The 27,379-nt window shown below is 33.7% G+C and overlaps 1 protein-coding gene across 1 annotated transcript in view; it reads left to right on the top strand.

The window, feature by feature from the left end:
• The window catches only part of LOC128989410 (uncharacterized), a 38,738-nt gene extending 18,013 nt beyond the window's left edge, over window positions 1-20,725 (top strand). Inside the window, exon 7 of the mRNA XM_054411301.1 lies at window positions 20,525-20,725. Within this exon, the coding sequence (XP_054267276.1) occupies window positions 20,525-20,725 (201 nt within the window). The remainder of the gene's footprint in view (window positions 1-20,524) is intronic.
• The last annotated feature ends 6,654 nt before the right edge of the window (window positions 20,726-27,379 follow it).

Genomic DNA, 27,379 nt, shown 5'->3' with positions numbered 1-27,379 from the left:
TTGAGAAATTAATTAGTATTGTGTACGAGAACAGGTGTATTCAAATGTTGATGGTCTCATCCTAAAATATTCAAAAACACCTTTCTGGTTCGTCGCACAAATCTTTAAACAACATTTTAAACTCTCCTTTCTCGTCTCTACTAACAAATATCTTGTTAACATGTTCTGTTTTTTCCACTATTCAATAGCAATATCTTTAATAACGGGCTTTCAAGTAAATATTCTTCATTAATTTCATCCATTTCACTGCGCAACTTTGACACGTACTGATTGCTAGAAGATCAGAACACGCTCGCAGTGTGAATGCCGGGCAATTGCGGACACGGAATATTGGGGACACATCATTAAAGAGGGCATAAGCGGACACTAGAGATTACTGTTACCTGACAAGGGGTTTACAGGTTCCTGCAAATATTTCAAGGGCGGAACATTGGGGACACATGTATCTACGACGGGGAAAAAGGTGCGAGGGAGGGAAGATTTTATACGCGTTACGTTTGTGCTTACAATGTTTTTAAAAATTACTGCAAGGATTTCAAAAACTCTAACTAATAGCCTTCAACAAAATAATGTTGTTATTTATTATGAATATTATGTAGAGCTTTGATAATTAATTAATTTGATAGTTATAATTGTTAGCTTTGATTTTAAAGCCGTTGATAATTATATTTACATTAGAGATCGCTTGCCAGATTGAAAATGTTTATTAATTAAATCTAAATATATAAAAGGCAAAGCCCTCACTGACTGACTGACTGACTCACTCACTCACTCACTCACTCATCACTACTAATTCTCCCACTTCCCATTTACCTAGGAGGCTGAAATTCGGTACACCGATTCTTTGGGCATTAAATAGGAAAACTAAGTAGTTTTTATTCTGATCGGGCTTTCGGGCTCCGCCCCAGTGGCTCTGGAGTTTCCCATGTTAACCTTATGATTTTTCATTGAGCGTAGCTCTTTGGGATCAACTTCAATGCAACAAATAAAGCAACATCACTCAATAACGGCAGAACACATTTCAGCTAAACTTAACAAGATTACTTAGACTAATAGTGAGATGGTTAATAAACAAACAAATTTCAATTAGATAATGCTAACGCAATTTAAAACGAACTTAAAATTTCCAAATTTTAACATTAGGCTTATGGGACTAAAGCAGCCATATGACAGTTTTTTGTTTACAAGAAAAATGTAAACAAGAGAATCATAAGGTATTTCTGAACTTTCTAGACTTTTCTTTCAAACGTTTTTAAACCATTCCTATGATTTTAATAAACAAGAAAATGCCGTTAAAACATTTTTTAAGGTGCGGAATTCCCTGAAAATTGAGAAAATATACGGAACTACTTTCTCAATGCGCGGAGCATAAACAAGGAGCGGAGGGATACAGACCAGTGACTACTTTCTTGGGAACCTATTTGTGTTGCCAGCTGATTAAAAACAGCCAATGTTAGAAATCAGGATTTAATGAGCGATATATCGAACCGCATTGAAATCGATATTTAATCCGATAATTCATCACAGGTTATATTATGTTGAATTACATCGACGGTGCAGTAAGTTATTACACTTATTAATAAAACGCAGATTGAACACTGATCTAATTAGGTAGGTCGGGGTTTATGAGTATTCGTGACAACATTAAGTGTTTTGAAGTAAGGTTAGATTAGGGAGGTAAAGTGTAGATTATAGGTAGATGATCGAGTTGTTTATTTGTGTTGCACCATATAATTTTTATCTTTTGGAACAGTTGGTTAAACGGGGAAACGATTTCAAAAATGTTTGCATATGGTCATAACAAACCATCTACTGTATTCTAGCATTGACTTTATATAAAGTCAATGATTCTAGCAAATTACTACATAAAAACCAAATGAAAAGAACATTTGAATTTGGACCTTTCACCATAGCAAAACTAACATATAATTTATTAAATGTGAAAAGTTGTATATCATTAAATACTATTCTGTAATATTAATAATTGTTCGGCAAATCCTCATTTTAATGGCTCGGCTGAAAATGGAATCTGCGTTTTGTGAAACAGTAATTTGGTAACAATTTAGTAATTTCAAATGTTGACAACAGTAGCCTATCCTATATAAATACTGTTATTTGATTGCCAAGCCACGGACTATACATACGTCCAGTTACAACCGTAATAAGTAAATAATGAATTACCTGGACTTATAGAAGTACACTTTTAAACAAGGTATGGACAATCGTCTAGGCCTGTCCAGAAGTAGGCTACTAATTTCTAATTATATTATCTACATTGTATTTTTAAGGCATGACTTCCCTTCTCATTATTATTCTGTTTTCACTTAAATCAGCTGAATCACAGCCACCTCTAATACAGTAGAGGTGGCTGTGGCTGAATGCGATGTTTACTTATTACTTATGTTTAGGCCTACATTTCAGCCATCTTATTTTATTGTTCAATAAGTAAGTCTTTTTGCAGTTTTTTCACATTGAAATATATGATTAATAATGCAGTTCATTTTAGTCTTTTAAAGGTGTTTTACATTTGAGTCTTACGTTAAAATATCCCTACATTTTTCGTAGGCCTATGTTTTATCTTTGACTAGCAATACAACTAGAGACATTCCATCCCCATGTTAAATTTGTAACCAGCTTTTTCATCAAAATCTTCTGTATCCAATGGCCAATGGTATTATTAAGGACAGTATTAAAATGCCGTCTCTAAATCGTCCTAATAATGGTAGAAGACCTACATTCCAGTTACATTACAATCATATCCTCCATCAAGAATACTTGGTATTAACAATCATAAATTATTTCTAGCAAAGAAAGCTGAGTTTAACCGATTGCAGGGGTTGAAATGAAGACCAATGTTTATGTTGCACAGTTGAATTTAAATGTCAAATTTCCCCTCCTGTTGTAATACTTAATACTCGTTTTTTTTTTAAATAGTTACTGTTTCTTTTATACTTCAATATAGCCTACTTTAACCGATTGTAAGGGTGAAAAAAATGAAGTCCAATGTTTTTGTTGTAGGCTACAGTTGAATTTGAATGTTAAATTTCCTTTCTCTTTTTTATACTTTAATGCCCTTTTTGGATGTTAATACCAGATTCCAACTACTGTAATATTTTCCTGGTCAAAACTACCATAATGCACTTTTGGAAGAGGTATCTGATTAACAAGATGTAGTAAAAACAAATCTGAATTATAATAATTTTAATCAATAAAACCATCATTAGTACATCTATTGACTATTTTACATTTAGTTACTTATACAAATATCAAATCACGTTTGTTCCGCTCAACTGGCTTTCACCTCTCTGAAAGCAACCCTAGTATTTAAAAGGAATTTCTTAACAGCTGTTTCAATTAAACAAGTTGGTTCTGTTATATGATGTTCAATAGCATTAAAGTTACAAGGATTACCAACAGGGTGCAGCACTATCATTTTTTTAAATTTACGACTACAGCCAATTTGCAACCAAAAGGTGAGTGAGCGTAGCGAACGAACTTCAACCATAAGCTAATTGGGTACAGCTAGTAAAGAATAAAGACGAGGTATCACTAGAGATATTGGTTCTTTTACTTAGTCCGGCCATGCTGGTTCGCGATCTCCTTTGAAAAGACTTGATTCACACGTTTGTTCCAAATGTTGCCAAAATCGTATTATTTTTTCTTGAGTTATAGTGCTAATGGACGCAAATATAAATATCTTTATATTGCACTTACATATTTGAACGAACTGTTTTTGGCCTCAGGGGAGCTTAAAACAAAAAAAATAAAATCTGTTTCGGTTCCGGGTCTAGGTCTTGCAATGAGACCTATGTTTAGTGAATTTCCATTTGTGCTATTGGATATACCATCCCTGGTAAACTCGCCCTGTGTATTGTATTGTACGTTTGCAAAATTCCAAACAGAAAAATACCAGTAAACTTTATCAATTTACTCGAAACTAAATTGTTATAACTAACGTAATGATAATATTGTTTATAAGTACATATGATATATTTCGTTTTACATAGTTTTACATAGGTTTACAATAGGTGTTTAACCGTGCAGGCACGACAGTTCGCGGATTTCCGCAGAATTTTCGTGCGAGAACAGTGAAGCTTACAGGGCGAGTACGGTTTACATTTTAAAGTACATTTACAAGTAAAGTAAAAGTACATTTTAAACTCATGAAACAATTTGTTTAGGATATAACATAAATTATAATATTTTTATATTTCAGAAAATAAAATAAGCCGTTGCATTTTGCTGTTTATTTCATCAGCTAAGTGCACGGTAAAAAAAATTTTACGCCACACTACGAACTTCCCACACAATGATTTAGTCCAGATAACAGCTGTTTGCTAATAAAGTAAGAAACCTCTTAGCGATGCCCCGTCTTTATTCTTTATTTAATTAACAAACATTATCAATCCGGCAAGCGATCTCTAATGAAAATATAATTATCAACAGCAAAGCTCTACGAAATATTCATAATCAATAACAGCATTTGTTGAAGGCTATTAGTTCGAGTTTTTGAAATCCTTTGAGCAATTTTTAAAAACATTGTAAGCACAAACAAAATCGTCCCTCCCTCGCACCTTTTTCCCCGTCGTAGATACACGTGTCCGCAATGTTCCGCCCTTGAAATATTTGCAGGAACCTGTAAACCCCTTGTCAGGTAGCAATAATCTCTAGTGTCCGCTTATGCCCTCTTTAATGATGTGTCCCCAATATTCCGTGTCCGCAATTGCCCGGACACCCGCAGTGTAACCACATTGTTCGGACGAGGTTTTCGGACGTACTCGTCAGAACAAAATTTCGTCAGAATTCGCATCCATAGTAACCGTAGCCGTTTGAGTATCTCTGAACAAAAATTCTCTGGAGTCGTGTTTTTAACAACGATCATTCTGTACTTAATTTTTCTAACGAAATGTTATACATCTCAAATCTGTATATGTGTTTATCAGTTTTGTTCATTATCAATTGAATTTTGTATACAGATTTTCAAGCGAAGGAAATTTTTTTTGAGAGAAAATATAAAACAATACTCAGTGGTGGTTAAAGGGACCTCCATAACACGCTAGAAAATAAGTTAAACATACATTACGGAAAACTCAACAGAGGTTTTTGGACACAGTTGAAGATGCTAAAAGTGGCTTTAGAATGTCACCAACAGACTTTAAAATATCATATTTTCTGGGGGAAACCTCCAAATCTCGGGTTCTTCTAACAGTACTTTAAAGCATACAAGCTTAATTAATTCATCAAAATTGTTTTCGTTTCAAGACTCCATTAACACTACTGATAAAACTTGGGACAAACGAGTTCATGACAATCTATATATTTGGAGTCATCCTTGGATTTGGGATTCTAGAATCCGATTTTTAAAGTTTATTACTAAAGTAACATTACATTTGGCTGCTTTTTCCTTAATTTCTTTTTATTTTTACTATTATATTTAACACGATGAATAATATACAATAACTGTGCTATAATATAAGACGAAACATATTTGTATTATTAGAATCGTTATTAGAAATACATTGTAGAACATATCTTTCAATTCACACACTTTCAATTCTAATTCGAACCACAGAAAAGTATTCCTACAAATTTCTCAAACTTTATGCCAGATTTTGATGCGGTTTCGTTCTCGAATCTCTGAAACCTTAGCCCAAATAAACAGAGGATGGATAAAGGGAAATGTAATACTTGAGAAGGGAGAGGGTGTGTGCTGAGTGTATGATGGGGGGGGGGGTTGCAAGGGGATCTCCTGGGGGGGGGGGGGTCTGCCGACGGCGCTCACAATCCTTAATTAGGTGTTCACTTGGATTCACATCATTCCAGACGAAAGTTGAGACATCAAGATAAACGAGTCCTGCTCTGATTACTTTGTGCTACATGCAGCATTGGAGTTGTAGTCTTGTCTCCTGTGTCAAAACGATATTACTCAAAATTAATTAAACCTGGATACGTTCCACGCACGGGTAGTTAGTCTATGTGGACGGGCTAATACAAGGCAATATGCAATAGGCCGCCAACCTCTCTAAAAAAATATATACATTCACTCAACCAGCAAATTTCCACGTACAGTATACGTGAATAAAAAGTCAAGACCCCCCCCCCTCTAATATTTTTCCAAAGATATCCTTTTGGGGGTCGTGCAATTTTAGCAGGAAGTTTCATTTTATGATTTTGACATTTTTGAGTGTCCCCCCAAAAGGGGGGATTTGGGGGGCAACTCAATTTCTTTAAATGTAAACCCCCTTCAAGTGACACCTCATATTAAGTGTCTACAAAAACTTAAAGAATGGTGAAAACTATAGGTCTCTTCTCTATCCAAAATGGTGGACCGTCAAATGTTGTGGAAAATCAATGGTAATATTGGTTCGTAATGGTAATATTGGCTGCCATTTTGGATAGAGAAGAGATAGCAAACTCTGGTTTTCACCATTCTTTATGTTTTTGTAAACACTTCAAAATGAGGTGTCACTTGATGGGGGTTTACATTGAAAAATTTTTAGTTGCCCCCAAATCTCCCCTTTTGGGGGACACTCAAAAATGTCAAAATCATAAAATGAAACCTCCTGCTAAAATTGCACGACCCCCAAAAGGACATCTCTGTATATTTACTGGGAAAAATATTAGATGGGGGGTCTTGACTTTTTATTCACCCTGTATGTTTATTCATTGTAGTATCTGAATGAGTTGAGTTTTATCACCGATGTCAACAAGGAATACAATTAATTAGTTCACCGTGGAAGATATGGACCAAAACTCTAGTATTCAAATCAACATGTATGAGACGTATGACCTTATCCATGAGGTATAAGTAATTTATTTTTTATATAAATATCAGACGAATAAAGTTTGATGATTACTGCAGTTGTTTCAGTGTGTATCAGTTGTTGGCTCGTTAAAATTCAGTAAGGTGGTGTGGGAGAAAAAGTACTAAGTAATAGCACAGCCATCTAATAAACTAAACCATTTCAGAACCAAGAGAGTATGTTTAATCAATGGTGATTAGATAAATATAATGAGGTCTTTCACATAAAACAGCCAAAACGTTTAAAACTGACTCGTGAAATGGTTTAGGGTGATTCAAAATACTCCAACGATGGAACGCCTTGAGAAATAATAGTGGATTGTTGTCGGCGAGTCGGTGGTTCAGCTATGCCATTCTGAAGAGGTTTATTGAAACGTATGTCTACTCCTTTACTCATAGGTTTAACCATTACCTATAAAATTTACATGTAAATGTTTTGGTACCAACATGTACCAAAATACTTCAATATTTTTAGCAGGGCTAACATTGTCCAGAATGGTAATGGTAAATAACCTTTGTCAAAAGTTTATTTGTTTATAATCACTATTCAATTATGAGAAAGCTAAGCCCTAAAGTTGTCGAACTCTTAAACATTGCTAGAAGGGCTAGAAGTCAATACTAATTGACCTAGAAAATCAATTAGTCTTTCAAACCGAAATAGAAAAAAACCCTCTGGTATGATCGAACAAAACTTAACACGTTCACTACTGCAATAGTACGAAATTTTCCATTCACATGGACCAGCGACGCACATATGCGACGGCCGGTTTCCATCCATAGACTGCCGTCGCATATATGCGACGGCTAGTCACATTAAAATAGACTGCCGACGCATATTTGCGTCGGGGTTCTAATTTTATTAAAATGCTTATATCTTTGTAGTGGTCTATTTGAAGGCACTGAATTCCCTGCAGTGGTCTACAGAGATGTCTGACGCACAACTGCGTCGCTTGGTCTGTGGATATGATGATTGGTGACGTCATATAATAGTAGGAAAAACTGGTCTTTACTTTTCTGCATCACTGTATGTATGTATGCAGTATGTATGCTGCATTATCCTATGTAGCTTTTATATTTGTTCAGTTATAAACTGTTCTTGAATAATCTGTTTATTTTTTTACTTACTTTCACCTTAAAACACAAAAAATGAGCCGTCGCGTATATGCGACGTTTAGTCTATTTCAAGAAAACTATGATAATTTTCACTATTGTCTTCGCTGTAGACCGGGCGTCGCAAATATGCGACATTACAAAAGGTTATAAAAAATACAAAAAAACAAGAACAATTTACTTACAAACACTATTGTAGCGTATTACAATGTAAATTATAACTGTTTTACAGGTTTTCGCCCGTGGTCTGTGTGTACTGTTATCCAAGTGACAGCCGGTCTATGTGTAAGATTGAAATGTATACCTCGGTCTGTGGCAATGACCGCGGCGTCGCATATATGAGACGCTCAGTAGCGAACGTGTTTTAAACGCTCCCGAAGTTAGCAAGCAGCGAGAAGTTAACTGATAATAAGACGATACTTTTTCTTAGTTAAATCACAGTTAAACATAGACTAAACTACTTAACAGCTGCATAAATGTCTTAGGATAAGGTAGAACATACATTTTTCTAAGCATATTTTGTATACTATATGGCAGAATATATAGTTGTCTAAATGTTAAACATTTCTAGAAGGCTACATAATAGGATATTCAGTTGTTTTCAAATTGTTATGCTACATATAGAGGGATACACAGTTAGTACAATCCAAATTGTATAGGATTCAGTAGGTTATACGGCTGAGTAATGTACACGATACCGTAGAACATATAGTTGTGTCCAAACAGGCATCGGTGGATTAAGTTTTCAAAAATTGTATAGTCTATAGTCAGCGAAACATTAATGATCAAATTGTATAAACTGAACTACATGCTACATACGGTACAATATACTGTACTAAACTATTCATGCTGATATGTATAGGCATGCACTATGGATGCGATACTCTCTGGTGAGGATTAACGTCCGCACGAGTGAGTACTACAACTATCCACAGTACTAACCTGATAATTAGACCAATTCGTATATACATATACCAAGGTAAAAATGTGGTTCGGATTCCACTATAAACTGTAGGTCCCTTAGTTGCCATTAGCTGTATGGGCTATTAATTAACAGCTGTGTCTAAGGAATGTCGGCCTTAGTCACTAACAAGACTACAAGATCGCGCCACTCATACTACACTCATCTCCATTCATACTTGGCTTAAAATACCTACTTTGTATGGTCGCCATTTCATCGAAAAGTATTAAAGTATTAAATTCAGAACATCTTTAGTCGTAGAATTTTCAACTGTGAACATTCAATCCCTTCACTTTTAGAAATTGTCGACTGAGGCCCGACTAAGCAGCCTGTTCTGGACAACTTCTCTCCGACACCTAAATAGCGCGGTACGCGGCGTGAAACTGGTCTAGTCTGCACATGCGCGCGCATATCGATTATAAACTGACAGTTGTTGCCGTACACAACACACACACACACACACACACACTGCATACACACGCACAGGCATCAGCATACCTGTTGGTGTAATGGGGTCTAAAAAGGAGTTAACGTGACGTAACTAAATATGAACACCATATTGAAGGAACTGGTAGGATAAAGACAGATGTGCTAAGAATATGCGAATGGAGACGTGATTACTTGCGAGGATAGAACAGATACAGAAAGAATAGAGACTGATAATATAGAAGCGGTGAAACTGAGTCTTTGAAAAAGCAAATTTTTAAAGGTGGTTAATTCTAATAACCGCTGATATGAAAGAAACAGAAAACATGAAGTAAGACTGCTTCTACAACGGAGTGACTTTTGAGGTGTTTATCTTCCGTTGACTTATTCTATATCCAGGTACACAACGTTCAATGGTAAAATACTTTTCAAATTGGTAAAAAGTTAAAAAATATTTTGAAAGCAATATCAAACTCGTTTTGGTATTGAACCCGTTGATCAAAATACTGTAGTCTACATTTGAAATCTGTTTTATTTAAATACTTTCATAAATTAGAAATACTGTAGTTTTAATGGTTGCAGTTAAAATGAAAAACATAGCATATTATATTATGATTTTATAAAAATAAATACGTTAAAGGCACGTCTGGTCCTTAGCAGACGAGTAATTCAACTTTGGGTGGTTACGCAACACATCTATATTTTAACGATCGATAAAAAAGATCATCAAAAGGAGAACAAAGTCCGCTACTGAGGTGTAAGTATCCAGGTCAGATCACCATTTGATGGGTCTTGCTGGGTCGCGACACTATGATGGGTAGAGAAGTGAATCTCTTTCGACACCTAGTAGCATCGGTCCTCCTGTGGACTGAATCAACAGCGCTGTATATATGGCGAAGCGCTTCCACAACTTTCCTGCGAGAACTAACTTCAAGTTTGTGTATATTTCACTAATGAACAATAATATCTTCCGAATTTTTTGTTTGTGGTAAGTTTAAAGGTTTACAGTGAGGAAATTTGTTCTGTAAAATTAAAAAAAAATAATAAATCATTTCTGAGTAAATTGATTTAATAATAAGTAGGAATATTATTGGATTATTAAATACCCCAGCCGAAACTAACCTCCAGACAGATTTACTTCATCTGATTTAATTAATTAAAAATGTCAGATATTTCCCTTTTTAATTCAAATTCGGTTAAACTAGTAGTTATGTTGGCTGCTACAGGGAATGTTATAAAGTGTATTTTAGTAAAATGTCAATAGAGTGTGAAATGAAAAAATGGCAAATTTTATCAACCTATATCCAAAAACAAAAAAAGTAACAAGATTTTACTTATCATCTATAAGAATAAAGCCCATATGAATTTAAAATAAACAATTTCTTCAACTGTTCTCCGTACCCATTAAGCATACAACAGCGCTTCAAGATACATCCATTGGCGTTAAACCATTGACTATTGGACACAGAATAGTCAATGGTTAAACATTGACTATTGGATGAAAGCTTTTAGATAACAAGATCTTATCTATATCAGCTGTAGCAAATGTTTATGCAAATTGAACATAGTACAACAAGCGGACGAGGTAAAAGCCTGTTAGAATTATATTTTATTAAAATACATTACGTACTCCCTAAACTGCTTAGTTAAAATATTCAAAATTGCATAGGCCTAACTTTACGTCAACAGTTTAACAAAGTGTGGCGGTCAAACTCACGACGTTTCGCCTATTCAGGCATCGTCAGGTGACCTCCTATCATACCCAAAGGACATAACAACGCACACCAAAAACATTTTACATTTAAAATAGGCCTATTATTTACCGGACATGGTAGGGAGACAGACTGGCTATGGATATTTTCTCTCTATGTTTTTTATACAATGTTAGTTAATATGATAAAATATATAGTTCATTATGAGCTGTCCTTTTAGTTTGACTACGCAAATTAGTAACTAACGTCAGCACATTCTGTTGAAGGATAATATCATCCTAGTTAATATTTATTCCAAATCTGCAAGTAGTGCAAGTCCTTTAAAGGATTCTGAGTACTACTTCAACCCACATATAATAGAAATAAAACAAAATATGAAAACTACTACCAAAACAAACATCAAATTAAAAGGAGAACAAAGGCCGCTACTGAGGTGTAAGTGTTCAACCCGACTGTAACTGTTTGACAGTAGACAGCTCGGAATTGTTGAAGATGATATTTTTACAAGGTAGAGAAGTGAATCTCTTTCGACACCTAGTAGCATCGGTCCTCCTGCCAGCACATTCTGCAGCGCTGTATATATGCCGACGCGCTTCTACCACTTTCCTGCGAGAACTAAACTTTGGATATACTTATTAGGAGCACTAGCTCCTGCCCTTATACATTATTGGATACAATTTTATCATATTGACCAGTGAAGTGTCAGTATTTAAAAATTGTACATTCAGGTTATATAGTAAACCCACAATAATTAAATACGAAACAATACAATGTAAGAAGGATGTCTTCATGTTAGTACCGCATGAGCCTATTACATAGATCTAATACAAGGCCTAATTAATAGACTAGTGTTGAACTTAAAAAGTAAACGAGTATCTAAAATCCTAAAATGCCTTTTAGAATCAAGTAAGATTTTCAATAAATGTACTTCAACATTTATTGAAAATCTTACTTAAGTTTCTAAAAATAGGGAAACATAATTACCTAAATATTAGAATATTTTAGTCACACATTATAATTTAAATGAATAAATAAGTAAACAAGAATATATATACATAGTTTTCAACAAGTAAGTAAAAAAATGACACAACCAGATTTTGATTGGAAAATCAAAGTTAATAAAATATGAAAATGTAATATTGTAATTGGCAAAATCCTGCAATAGGTGAAAATAACACGAGATCACGATATAGATAAATATTTGTCCAAGAAAGAAATACGATAAACGAAAACCAATCATAACCAATAAAGCGAGAAGGGGAGAGAGAATTATGAATGGGGGGAGGTGAAGGGGGAGAAGGAATTTAACTGCAAGTACAGTGGTAAACTCATTTTTGAGCTGTGGCGTTGAAACCGGTGACGAAAATTTGATAACAAAACAGTTTGAAGAACAATTGTGCTGTTTGTGCATGTTTAATCCTGTGACGAATCTAATATCTTTATATTTTACTTCAATAACTTACTCTTGCTTTTTCTGTACATCCCTTTTCACCAGTCCCACTAAACCGATTGTCACTATTGAGGTGTCATTGTAAATCTTTTGATTTTACAGAGTGACGAATGATAGCTTAAAAATCATTTCCTCTAGAGAGCTTCACCCTTCTAACGTTTTCCCGACCAGATTAGAAACACATTTACATCTACATTTACATTTACATTCACATTTACATTCACATTTACATTCACATTTACATTTTTGATAAGAAAATTGCTGAAAAATAATGTGAGTTTGCTTATCTAACGTATTAACTGTACTTTATCATTAAGTAAAACCACATTGACGATTGGATACTGAATAGTCCAGATCCAGGAGCTGAGGGGGTTTGAGCATGCATGAAAGTAGTAGGCCTACGCAATGTTATTGTTGATTATTGTAATATGGACTGTGGTGATCAAAATTACGTATGTCGCCTATTTCAAAAGTGGTCGATAAGGTGGGGGGAGGGGGCAAACATGGCGGTTTGCAAACGGTAAAAGATAGAACATCGGTTAAAACGTCGTTGTAATTCTAAAAATGTGTACTACAATAATGATTATCAGGCCCGAGGTCGTATCTCTAGTAATAAACAAGTTATTGTATAAAATATGTAAACATTGATTTTTCGTGTAGTTTTTTTACCGAAAGTAGAATTAATTTGTGAGTGTCGCAAAGAAGTAATATCAAATATCTTTGCTGATAGTTGTAATATGGACTGTGGTGATAAAAAAATACGCATTTCGCCTACTTTTCATGTGGTCGAGAACTTGGGGGGAGGGGGGCAAAGATGGCGGAACGCGCTATGCATTGAAACGACTGTAGCTCGATAACGGTACGAGATGGGACATTAAAACGTAGTTTTAATCCAAAAAATGTGGCCAATAGAAAAGGTTTTAGGGTAAAAAGTTGTATCTTAACTAATAAAAAGTTATAACAATAATACGTTTAACAAAATCTATTTCATCTATTTTCATAAAAAATCATACGGATTGTTGATAAATAATAGTATTTTCAGCCAATTTTGTATTAACAAATAAAGAACATAGTTGTATGAACCAGACACAGAATGCGCTGGTGTCTAAAATTATATTTTCTACCTTATTTTTTGTGGCTGGCCTTGTTGATAGATCATAGCAGTTGCTATAACTCACAATAGGAAATTCCATTAGTTTGACTAGGTACACAAAGTTCGAATATTGAAAGTAAAACTTAGTAATTTAGTTCAGCACGAACTGTCTTGTGGCAACTTTAACATGGGAATGAAATTTGTAGTTGTATCAATAGTCAAAGGTAAAACTTAAGCTGAATTCCTAAATGATTAGTAATGAAATAAGGATTACATAAGGATGATCTCTTATTGGGAATGCGAAATACTACCCCTCGGAAACCACCCCCAGGTTAAATGTGACATCATGAAATCTGCCAACTAACCAAATGGTAGCCGTGTCTGTGACTGGAATACTACGCCTCTATAGTCCTCGCCATCCTAACTTGAGGCAGCCTAAGCCCGCACTAGATATACGGCGTGCGGCCTTAAGCTGCCTCAAGTTAGGGTGGCGAGGAGTATAGCAAAATGTAATGCTATGTAACTGTACAGTAATTTTAATTCGAGTAATTCCGTTTGATTACAGAAAAGGCAACTGGGGAATATAAAAAGACCTTTAAAATATTACAGCAAGTTTGGTAGGTTAGTTAAGAAGAGTTTGACAACGAAACGTGAGTGTCCGTGAATAGAAAACTGCCCCTCCCGATATCTGCGTCAACATGACGTAGGAACCTGCTTGGGGGGTAGTTTTCCGGGGAGCAGTCTTCCAGTGACCCACCTGAGGCCGAAACATCCCATTCAGACATTCCTGAGAATCCAATAAACAGAAACGGGCAATAAAATGGAGGAGGTATTTTATAATTTGATGTATTAGGGCATCCTAGAGATAGCAAGGGCGGGACAATGGGACAAAAAACTACCCTTACTGCATCCCAACTATGTCTTGTGGCCCAACTAGTTACAAGGGCTGCATCTTTAAACACCAATAAGAGGTAATTTGGACTTGTATTAACTCGTAGAGCAAGTTTATATACGATTTAACATGGTTTAAAATTGGTTAAAACCGTGTAGAATTTGTATATTAATAGTCCATATTTTGAATTTATGTAAGGGCCTTATGACAAATTAATAAAATAAATAATAAAATTATTATTTTGGGTGTTGGTTGGGAAGAAGTCTTATCTTTACGAACCGTCATAAATGCGTCATAAATATTTGAAAAAGTGTACAAACAAATTACCATTAAAAATAATCAGAACTTAATTCACAAATCACAAAAGGAAAGGAGTATTGTAATAACCTAATCCTTATTATAATTCTGTAAGACAACATTTTTAACAGAAAATTGTGGATGTCTGTCAAAAAAAAGTTTTAGAATGTTAAATAAATTATTTTACTGTGAAGCTTTTCAAATTTTTGTATTTTTTACGTTAAACATTCCTATGGCATTTATAGGAATGTCTAAGTGAATATCGTACTAGGTAAATACTGTATGAATTGGCTTAGTCTGCAGGTTGTTCTGTGGTGGGGGAATTTTTAATTGTTGTACTGAAGTATAACATACTGTATATCAAACACTCGTAAGTTAAAATAAAAAGAGAACAAATTCCGCTACTGAGGTGTAATTGATGTATCATACAGTCCTAGCAGTAAGGATCTGTAATCAACGAACTTGCGTTTATTGTATATACAAGGTAGAGAAATGAATCTCTTTCGACACCTAGCAGCATCGGTCCTCCAGTGAACAGTGCTCGGTGGCTCTGTATATATGGCGACACTACTCCACAACTTTCCTGCGAGAACCAACACACTGTTTATTGTTCAGAAGAGATTCCTGCAAAAAGTTTTGTTCAAATTTTGAAACCAGTTTTTTAAATGTAATTGAGGTCTTTATTTGATACACACAGACTTTGGAAAAGTCACAATGTGGATTTTATTTTAATCGATTCATTTAAACAACGTTAACAAACTATAATTGGCCTTTATACAATTTATTGTCTTAAATTAGAATCATTAGAAAGCATATTGACATCAATGTACTTTTAATTTTTCATTATAGTTATCATTTGAGATGATGACGCACAGTATTTTAACCCAAATTTGAGTATAGATTGGAGTGAAATGATCTGTGTAGCTTTGTTATTGACTTAAGACCAGCTGTTTCATTAGTCAGGACCAATTATTAAGAGTCCAATGGCCAAGGAAAACTAACTGGGTCCAGTTTCGAACCATGAAAAACTTACATACTTTTCTCAGGCTCAGGATCGAACCGGCGGTAGCATTTTGACTGTGAGCAATACTGTATAACCACTGAGCTACCATATAGGCTACTACTCATTGATGGCGTTGACCTTGTCATGGTTCTAAAATCAGATAGCATTTTAACAATTAAGGCTATTGTTTAACCATATACATCTGTAAATGCAATTTAAAAGCGTTTACAGTGCTTAAACCTAAAATTACAGCTTTACCTATCAATGGCTTGCGCGTGGAGGTTTGGGGCTTTGGGGTTGGCTACGACTGTTGGGATGATTTCGGGGAAATTTGATGTGTGGTCTCGTCGTGTTGGCAACACTGGCACAGTCGCCACAACAATGGAATGACTGATAACAGCTGATAGCCTTGCAGGTTACGTAACGTTGAATGTTGGCTGTGGCGACGCTGACTCACTGTATGTGATAGCGCTGACGCCACGGCCTACGTGATATCGTTCTTCTAATTGTTGGGCCTAATCAACGCATCTGTAAACATGCGAACATGTGTTGGGAATTGCATAATGGCTTATAACTTTTTGATGTAATATCAAATACGGAATGAAGAAATAAAATCTCACTGAAACTAGTAGGCCAACGACTATAACTATAACCAACGATACCCCGCCGCAGAAATCCTGTATACTTTCAATTTGTCTGATAGGATTTTTACTAAAGTAAGTCCACACTACGAGTAACGTTTGCGCACACAATTACGTTAGATTATCTTTAACTGTTTAAAATAGTTTTTCTAAAATTGTATAGTTTTAAACTCGATTTTACGAGGAAACTGCATTTGCAGTTTGTTGTTAATTCAAACCCAATTTATGACCAAGTGTCCAAAATTACTTGTAATTTATAACACTTTACAGCTATACCTATTGCTTAGGAATTACAAGCTATACTTTAATGTAGCTTATTGTTTTAACGTCATCGTATTAAAAATACAGACATTTATAATTTATATAACATTTTTAAGACATCCATTTCGCAAACTATTTCTTCTGTTATGCTGTGTTCAAATATTGATATCTTTATTTTTTTACTTTTTGAGCTGTGTTAGTAATGCAAGATTATTTACAGTGGTTTTTAATGACTTAAGATTATAAAACTGTGAATAAATTGTTGTATAAATAGCACCAGTACTGTATTAGTATTATCTAAAGTTAATACATTATAAATTTCATTAGATTACCCATTTTATAATACTGTATTACAGTACTAGCTGTGTGCCCGTTCTACGCACGGGGATCTTATAGTAGTTAGTTGAAACCTTCTTATATTAAGAACAGCAGTTGGTTTGCATATTTTCAGATATGCTGGCAAAACTATTATATATACACCTTCGCAAATACAGTATCTGACAGTTTCAAGCCAAAACAAACGCTTTGCAATTAAAAGTCATGTCACCCCATATGTTAGTCCATATGTTAAATCCAATGATTAAACTAAAAAAGCTTTATAGGCCTACTATGAGAAATAGATCTACGAGTCATAGCCCTAAGGTAGGCCTATAGTTGAAAGTTACTTTCCACAATGGTTAAAAGTATTTAAAGTACTGCCTCAACCTCACCATTTAACACTTTCGGGTTGACATTTTCATTATCAAAGGTGCTCAACTTGTCCTTTTCGTGACACTAAGAAATAAGGACATTAATACGTTACCAACAGACATACACAAAAAAATACAGAACTTAATTAGGGAATTTGTTACGTTTTAAGCATAACAAAGTAAAATTAATATTTGAAATCTTTGTCAATGTCATCAAATTTTATCAATTTATATTTGCTTGGACCGAAGATGACGCGAAATGCTGTCGAAATGACTGCTTACTATATGAAATGAAGTACTATAGACGATTTAGATTGGTAATTTATAATACAAATTACCAAAATAGGCCACGAACTATTAAAACATAAACAACGTAAATCGTAAACAATTCACGATGGTTTGCTGAACAAATGTTTTACTTAAATGAGTTATCATTTTCTTGGCATAAACTAACATTTTGGAATCCAGACAGAAAAAGCAAAACTTATACATTTAAGACATCAATTAAACTGAATACGACTGTATAAATAAGGTGCAATACCAACGATAACTAATTTGTAAATTACAGTGAAGTGTTGGTACGTAAAAATGATTCTTGCTGCTACCAATGGTTCTAAGGAAAAGAACCAGTACCAAAAACCAACGTTTACAGTTAGCAACTAAAGTACATTCAACCAATTAAATGCGTTAATCAAGTCACAAGATTATTGATTTCTTGGTTTTGAATTTTCTCGTAAAAAGTTATCGGCAATCAAAGTTATTTCCCATTAATTGTTTTATTCGTAAACAACTTTTAATGTAGGCCTAAACTTATTGGTGTCAGTTTGAAAAAAAAACAACCTTATACAAACAACTTTTTGTTATAGATTACGTATTCTCTAAACAATGATTGGTATATATATTAACATTAGAAAGAAATGTGACAAAAATCACACAATGCTGGGTTTTTGGACGTTTGTAATTTTATTTCTTAAGTAGGGAGGCCGTGTATTCTAGGGAAAAGTACCGGTATCAAGGATCGTCGTCAAAAAGGTTGTTATGAATAATTGGGTAGGCGTAAGTACCCAAGAGATGGGCTATGGGCCTATTGGCTGTATGGTCCAGCGATTGCATCACATGGTGAGTAGGAACCGAAGTGACACATTGGAAAAGCGAGTTTAGCATCATCCATAAACCGTAAACCTCTATTAATCACCCACTGCAGTTGTTTACTTTACACTTTACACAACCGCCATTGAAGCGCCGTCAATGAGTGGAAACCTTGTTTGTAAGCTATTGGCGACGATCATTAATGAATTTAAGTTTCCCAGCCCTATACAACACTGATTCAAGGTCTTCTTTCTGGTTATCTAACCTCAAGAACAATTTTATACACAAAGAATATCTGGTTCCTGACCTGGATGACGCCTAGTTATTTAATTACATTTACGGTTACACTATATTATTCCACTTGCGATTAATTAAATCCGTTATGTAAGAAAAACGTTTTTAATCTCACTTGGTTAGGATTTGCCTTCAAAATGTGATCGGAAATGGTTGTGGTATTTGTAAACAACATTTGTAAACATATCAGTGACAGCTAGAAAAAATAATCTTGATAAGAACAGCTGTTCGTTATTTCATAGATGATTATGTGATAAAAATTGGACAAAAACTTGACAAAAATCGCACAAAACTGCATTTTTGAACGTCTGTAATTTTATTTACAAAGTAGTGAGGCCATATTTTAATGGCTAAAGACACTCTCGCCAATCCAGTGAATACATTAAAATGACATGGATCGTGATAGGTACTCTCGTTTTCCTGGAGAAGATTGCGTAAAATGTCGTCTTGAGTGTTACAGAAAGACAGACAGACAGAAATTTAGATGAGACTTGTTTCGGCTTCTTTAATGTATAAAACGTAAAAATAACCTAAAACTTTATGATTCTGAGCAATGTACAGACAAAACTCTAATTTTATTTATATATATGGTTTTAATGAAAAGTAAAATCTGTTGGAAATCATTAATATGCATGCTTTATATTTTTAACCTCTTTACAAATTAAATACCAGCGAGCAATGCTCTGTGCCTAGGTACATCCCTATTTCAATAAACATTAGATTTAACGAGTACATGATGGCTAAAATTAAAATTGTAAAAACATAATATATTGTGGAAATATATATTTCATAGATAAAATTTTTAACGAATAGTGTTTTGGCCTCTGGAGACATCAAAATGAAAAAAGTAAATCGGTTACGGGCCTGGTCTTACCATATCACCTACTGTAACAGCCTCTTTTCTGTAGAGAAATTCGCTAAAACGAAGCAGTTGTATCTAATTGGTCTCTTTATTCGTTAATAAACAAAGAAAATATGATTAATTTCAAATAACCAAGGTTTGCCCGTTTTCTGTGTGTCATTCTTATGTATAAACTTTCCGAGCATGTTGGAAAATTAATTTTTCTGACTCATGAATTTATCATAATTGACGTCATTGTTCAATATTCTTTCAAGTTCAATATTCTTTTAATTAATTGGCAAATGATACATCCGTTTATAGTGTTTATTGTGATACTATGCGATAAATTAAAATTAATTGATTCACTAATTAATAAAATAATTCATAATAATTCTATTGATTAGTTTTATAACAAAAATGTGTGTCACTAAGATAGTAAATAAGTAATAATTGAATCATACGAGTCAAACACATGAACATAATACAGTATTAACATATTAAATACAGTACTGTGTTAAATTTGGTTGGATCCAATTTTATTAGAACAACGTATTTCTCATTTTAGTCAAACCATACTAAAAATTAATTTACAAATAGATTATTTCTTGGCTATTAGAGTATACGAATCCAAGAAGAAAATCTTAAGGTATACAAATCTAATTTTACTGTACATTTTTTTTAATCTACCACTAACCCAAAGATTCATAAATTAAAAATATAGAAACCTTCGAAAGTTTTTGTGATAATGTAGAAATACTAGGTGAGTAGGATTTTTTAAATATAATTTTTATGTCCAAAAGTTAATGTTGCATTAAAAACAATTAATTCCAAAAACAATTAACAGGCATTAACAGGGTTGTTAATGTAATGTATAATTACAAAATAAGCTTCTCCCGTTATTGTATTTGGGTAAATATCACGGAAATCCACAATAATTCCAGTTAACCAGTTTGGTTCTCGCAGGAAAGTTGTGTCGGCGCGTCGACATATATACCAGGCCGTATCGAGCTGCGGATGGGAGGACCGATGCTACTAGGTGTCGAAAGAGATTCACTTCTCTACCTTGTTAGGCCATCAGTCAGCACCGACCAGTTGTCAGTAACTACTGTCAATTGGAAGGATACTTACACCTCAGTAGCGGACTTTGTTCTCCTTTTGTTGTAATTTAATATCTGCCAGATAAATGATAACTATTTATTCTTCTTAAGACATTTTTGTATTCATCGTGTCTCAAACACGAAACTACAAACAATAAGTTTTGTAATAAACCTTACAGAACTTGATTTCAATATTATTGATGACAGATTTGTTCAGCATTTTGCTCAGATAGGGCTATAAAACAAAATAGTAATCGTACATTATTACGACGAAAAATAAACTAACGACATCTTCTTCAAAGCTTTCTTCAAAAATTCAAGGCTTTCTTCTGTTAAGCCTGAAAGATATTCGCTTAACATCACCTTTGATAAAAATACAGTTTAGTAATACCAACCATTAAACAACAGTTTCGAATAGAAAAAGTCACATTTGCATTTGGGAGACTTTCTGTATAATTATGCTCATAAAACAGTTCGGTGACTGGTTATCACACATATCCAAAACCATTAACCAACAGTTTGTTCAGCACAAAATCTATTATAGAAAGTCGACTTCTAATCATCTATATATAAAAAATATTGGTTTTTCTCTTTCGAGTCAGTTCGTGGTTCGGCCCTTCTAACCGATCGATTTTCATAATTTTTGTCTTAAATTAAAGGTATGCACGCACAGATTTGCCATCAAGCATCATCCGTTATCCATTACTCGATGAAAAAACATAAATTTGTTTTTTTTTCAATTCCCACTTTAAGATGGATTTCATTAGTTCTTTTTGCATTATCCTATAAGTTTTGGTCTAAGAACGTTCAGTGATATACCAGCTTTTATTTTAGCTATTGTTTGTTAGCATCGGCCTGCTGAATCGGTTTACCTGAAGCACGCTGCTGAATCACAAAAATGGAGTTATTTATCATCGATTGATGATTAAATTATTTAGCTCGAAACCTCAACAGTTAACCGTCGTTTTCGACGGGTTTCGCCTAGTATATATATCCAAAATAATCATACAAATAGAATGTAATTTCTACAAAACAAAATAACAGGTGAGGGAAAACTCGTTTATTAATCATAGGAATATGTCATAAGAATAATAGTTTTGTAATCATACATATAGGAACCTATCTATCAACACTTCCATAAACCAGTTCTGAGAAACTTGGACATCAATCAAGCAGCTGACTAGATAGACATAATAGCGGCGCAGTTGGTAACACTGTATCCGTGCTCATTAGCGTTAATCACTGCTAATTGATCAGGTTGGTTAACCTGCTACTGGTTTCACTTCCGAGACCTATAATTGATGATTGGATACAGGAAGGAGTCGGTTCAAATATATATATGGCAACTTAATTGGTGTTGGGAACAGTATAAGCCACAATATTTGAAATTTCACTGAGGCACTGCGTTTTTGTTCTTAATAAGAGGAAGGAATTTTCAAGTAACAGTTTAATAAAAAAAATTTTGTTACTATGTGTAATGGTAATAAATTAGTAACTATTATTTTTCGGTGCAGCAAAAAATATACAACTCATTTTTTTTTAGAAATAGCCAAACTAGTTGGGAACTGAATTTTGTTAGGTTTTCTGTATAAAAGATGCAGTGCTGCCGTTTTGAATGAAAATGCACCTGAATAGGATTACAATTAAAACATTAGTAACATAATAGATAATGTAATATATGGTAACACCTAGAAACAAAAGATGTTACTTTATTTTGTTGGCGCAGTTGGAATTTAGATTAACACAAAAAGTAATAGTAACAAAATAGTAACAATTAATATTCTGTTTGAAGCAAAATGGCAGTACTGTAATATACTGATATTATGCAGCAGCGAGAAAGCTTGTGGAGACCCAGTGTTACCCAACGAGCACATATAGTACAGTGCAATTAGCTTAAAAAAAGAGCAAACCGGGACATCCAAAAAAAAGTTTCAAACCAGTGCCAAATTGTTGAATACACTTCCCTCAATATGTAAAAAAAAAGTTACACTGTTTTGAGTGTCGGGTTTGGGGGGGAGGGGGTGAAAATGGGATTAAAATAGGACTTTTTTTACTTTTTTGCAAATACCTCAAAAACGGTGAGTTTTTCTTAAAATACAATAAATTACAAAAATAATCTACATTAAATTTCGAACAAAATGACACCATACAATACCTATCTACTATGAACGGTTCCGGAAATATTGGGGGGTAAATGTGATTTTTTCTTAAAATTCTAAAAAAAATGTTTTTAAATGGAGAAAAACCATGGACACTCATAAAAAAGTTTCTAATGAGTGCCAAATTGTTCAATATTCCTCCCTTAATATGTGTAAAAAAGTTACACTGATTTGAGTGTCGGATTTGGGAAGTAGGGTTTAAAGAAAATGGGGTGAAAATAGGACTTTTTTTACTTTTTTGCAAATACCTCAAAAATGGTGAGTTTTTCTTAAAATACAATGAATTACAAAAATAATCTAAATTAAATTTAGAACAAGATGATACCATTCAATACCTATCTACCATTTACGGGTAAGGAGATATTGAGGAGTAAATGTGATTTTCTTCTTTTAATTCTAAAAAAGTTGTTTTTTTAAATTCATGAAAACTATGGATACCCATAAAAATCTCCTAATGAGTGCTAATTTATTCAATAGACCTCCCTTAATATGTGTAATAAAGTTACACTGATTTGAGTCTCTGATTTGGTAGGAGGGCTTTTCAAAAAGGGAGGCTCGTAAAGGGTGCTTTTTTATATAACGAATTACAAAAAAAAAAATCTTTATTGAATTTCAAACACAATCATACGTATTTACAATACCTATCAACTATGCACGGTTGTAAAAATTTCAACTACATTCTAATAAAATAATAGAATACAATAAAAATATTGATTTCCTTGTAAAAAAACTTTCCACCATTTTCCAAAATGGCAGCTAACTTTAATATTGGAACCTTCTGTATTTCATGGTCTGTTTAAGATATAAATGCGATTTTAACTCTTTTTTGTTCTTTGCATATTCTATAAACTTATTCGTATATGAGCTACAGGATGCGGAATGTATACAGCAAGCCTTTTTTCCATAAGTGTAACACGTTACGTTGTAACTCCTAAATGAGTAGATTTTAAGAGAAAATGTCAAAATTAAAAATGTCTTAAAATTGCATTTGAATTATAAAACAATCATAAACCACAGGGTGTTCCATAAGAAATAACAAAGTTGTCAGCCATATTGGAAAATGGCAAACATATTTTTAAAATTGGAAATCATCCCAAAAAACATCTAAAAAGTAAAGGGAAGTGCTCCATAAGAAGTCAACTCTATAACTAACTCATAATAAAAAAGGTGAGTTTCAACGCTATTGGTTCACTTTACGTGAGACATCCTACAGGGTGTCCCGTAAGAACAGCCAATCTCCAGAAAATGGTTCTATGGGTCAAAATAATTAGAAAATCAAGAATAAATTATTTCCCAAAATCACTTCGTTAACCAGATATTTGTCATTTTGTTTTTTTACACATAAACAGTATTTTATCTTTGAATTTTTTTACCGATCATTATGTAACTTGGTATGTATGTTGAGGTAAAATAGACTCTCGTTAGAAAAAGAATGATCTTAATCCAATTAAAAATTTCAAAATGTCGGCCATTTAAATTTTTTTAAATTGAAATTGCAAAAAATGACTAATTTTATGAGACTTTTATGAACTTCATTTAGCTTTTAAAATGATGAAAATAATAAAAGAAATAAATGAAATATCACAATTTTTAGTTGTAAAATGAGGCAAACCTGAATAGCGAAGCCTTGATCTTAATAATTTTACAACTAAAAATAGTTATAATTTAGTTATTTTTATTCAATCTTATTGAGCTTGGTGTCGTTTGATAGGGAATTTTAAAACCTAAATAAAAGTTTTCATTACATTTTTCATAAAAAATAGCCTTTTTTGCAATTTAAATTTAAAATATTTAAATGGCCACCATTTTAAAATTCTTTATTGGATTAAGATAATTTATGGGTGTCCATGGGTTTTCTCCATTTAAAAAACAATTTTTGTAGAATTTTAAGAAAAAATCACATTTACCCCTCAATATCTCCTGAACCAATTATTGTAGATAGGTATTGTATGGTATCATTTTGTTCTAAATTTAATTTAGATTATTTTTGTAATTCATTGTACCGGTATTTTAAGAAAAACTCGCCATTTTTGAGGTATTTGCAAAAAAGTAAAAAAAAATCCTATTTTCACCCCATTTTCTTTAAACACTACTTCCCAAATCCGTCACTCAAAACAGTGTAACTTTTTTACACATATTAAGGGAGGTCTATTGAACAATTTGGCACTCATTAGAAACCTTTTCTATGGGTGTCCATGGTTTTTCTCCATTTAAAAAACAATTTTTTTTAGAATTTTAAGAAAAAATCACATTTACCCCCCAAAATTTCCTGAACCGTTCATAGTAGATAGGTATTGTATGGTATCATTTTGTTTGAAATTTAATGTAGATTATTTTTGTAATTCATTGTATTTTAAGAAAAACTCACCGTTTTTGAGGTATTTGCAAAAAAGTAAAAAAAGTCCTATTTTCACCCATTTTCTTCCTACTTCCCAAATCCGACACTCAAATCAGTGTAACTTTTTTACACATATTAAGGGAGGTACATTGAACAATTTGGCACTCAATAGAAACTTTTTTATGGGTGTCCATGGGTTTTCTCCATTTAAAAACAATTTTTTTAGAATTTTAAGAAAAAATCACATTTACCCCTCAATATCTCCTGAACCGTTCATTGTAGATAAGTATTGTATGGTATCATTTTGTTTTAAATTTAATGTAGATTATTTTTGTAATTCATTGTATTTTAAGAAAAACTCACCGTTTTTGAGGTATTTGCACAAAAGTAAAAAAAGTCCTATTTTCACCCCATTTTCACCCCCTCCCCCCCAAACCCGACACTCAAATCAGTGTAACTTTTTTTTACATATTGAGGGAAGTGTATTCAACAATTTGGCGCTGGTTTGAAACTTTTTTTTTGGATGTCCCGGTTTAGGTCTAATTGCACCGTACTAATAATGGTGTTACCACCTGACAGGAAAAACACTAGACTAGAATGCTTTAAGAAAAATACTGCCAAGAGTATTTTAACAGACTTGGCATCCATAACCAATGGATATATTTTGGTGGCAAATGTTGGTAACGCTATGTAGGCCTACTATATGTATGTACCGTGTGATGCTGTGTTAGTGTAACAAACGGTTATTTCGTCGGTGCAGTTGGTACGCCTGTAGACTCAGTGTTGCCACCCTGAGGGGAGCTAAGGCAGGTGATGCTTCTCCCCTCTACCATTCTCTCCCCTACCAATTAGACCTGTATCCGTTCTATTAATTTGTTCTTACTTGTGTTTTGTTCCTGTTATTTTGACGGAAACTAAGCCAATTCCATTTATTTCCTTGAAGACTTGCGGACGTGAATGTTGTTTTAAGAAATCCTTATTATAACGGAGGGGAAGTTTAGAAAATCGTAAAAGTAAAGCGTCAGTACTGTATAAAGTAATATGTTTTAAAAAATGGCGTTTAAGAACTAAAGCTTCATAAGCTACAAACTATTTAACATCAACATGACAGTATTTATTAGCTACTTAAAGGTTACAATCGGAGTGCATTTGTCTAATCGAGCTTGATTGTCCAATCGCTTTTAACTACAGTAAGTCATGTCAGTGGCCAAGAGCCCTCCTATCTAGGAAGCCTCCTATCTTCCTATAAAGAAAGTTACATTATGTGAACTTCTTCTGATATAAGCCTTTTTAAGAAGCCATGTGTCACATTACTTTTCCTGTCCCAAACAATACAGGAAGTCCCCGTTTTAGCTAGCAGGAGAACTGAAGTGTGTATTTTTTTATTGTGGAATCTATTGTTCAATAAATTACTTATGAATCAATTGTAACCAAGATGTTATTAGTTTTGTTAAAGCTAATAAGCATTGTGTGCCTATATGCATCGCTATGAAGGATTGTCCACTCGTCAAGGAAGATATGGATGGTTATGTAGAATGGTTCCGAAGCTCGGGAGGTGTTTTCGGCACTCAGCTTTGTCTCGCTCGTAAACTAATATCTGTCCCGAAATTTGTCACTTTCTGCACTAGTAGTTAAATATACTACTTTTGTAATTTAAGGGATTATTTCAGAACGTCTCCATTACAGTTAGTAAAAGAAAAAGTAATTTTGGGATTTGGATTCGTATCCTTTACTCAATAAATAGTAAGGAAGGACTCAAAAGTTGTGAAAACTGTGTAAACAACTTAACAAACCCAGGAAAAATGGCAACTTGTTCAACACGTGCCCTTTCAGACCCGGAATCTTAGTCATCTCGACCGCTTTAAGTCCTGAGCTAATCTTGAATAAATGTTGGTTTTTAACCTGGATTTCAAATACTAAAATTATTGATTAGGTTTGTTATAAAGACGAAACCTTCATAATACCATAATAACCATTTCAGTTTCAGCAATAATTAGCATTATATACGTTTAAAAACATAAATAAAACAGTCATTAACCTTAACAGTTGCCTCTTTCTCCTATCTGAAGTTGCAACAAAACAATCAGTGTTACCATGAGACATGAAGGCAGACTGCAAAAAAAAAATTCCCAGCTGATCTCCATAACCTACCCAATCGATGCGTACAGGTCTGAGCAACAGAAAGATCCAGAAACTTTGTCGCCAGCACGTGTCCCTTCTCTCA

This window comes from Macrosteles quadrilineatus, unplaced genomic scaffold (genome assembly GCF_028750875.1).
Source record: "Macrosteles quadrilineatus isolate MER2022 unplaced genomic scaffold, UCM_ALF_1.0 Scaffold_3__2_contigs__length_128488019, whole genome shotgun sequence".
NCBI classification, from domain to species: domain Eukaryota; kingdom Metazoa; phylum Arthropoda; class Insecta; order Hemiptera; family Cicadellidae; genus Macrosteles; species Macrosteles quadrilineatus.
The sequence above is the reverse complement of the archived record's forward strand: the minus strand, read 5'-3'. Positions and strand labels throughout refer to the sequence as shown.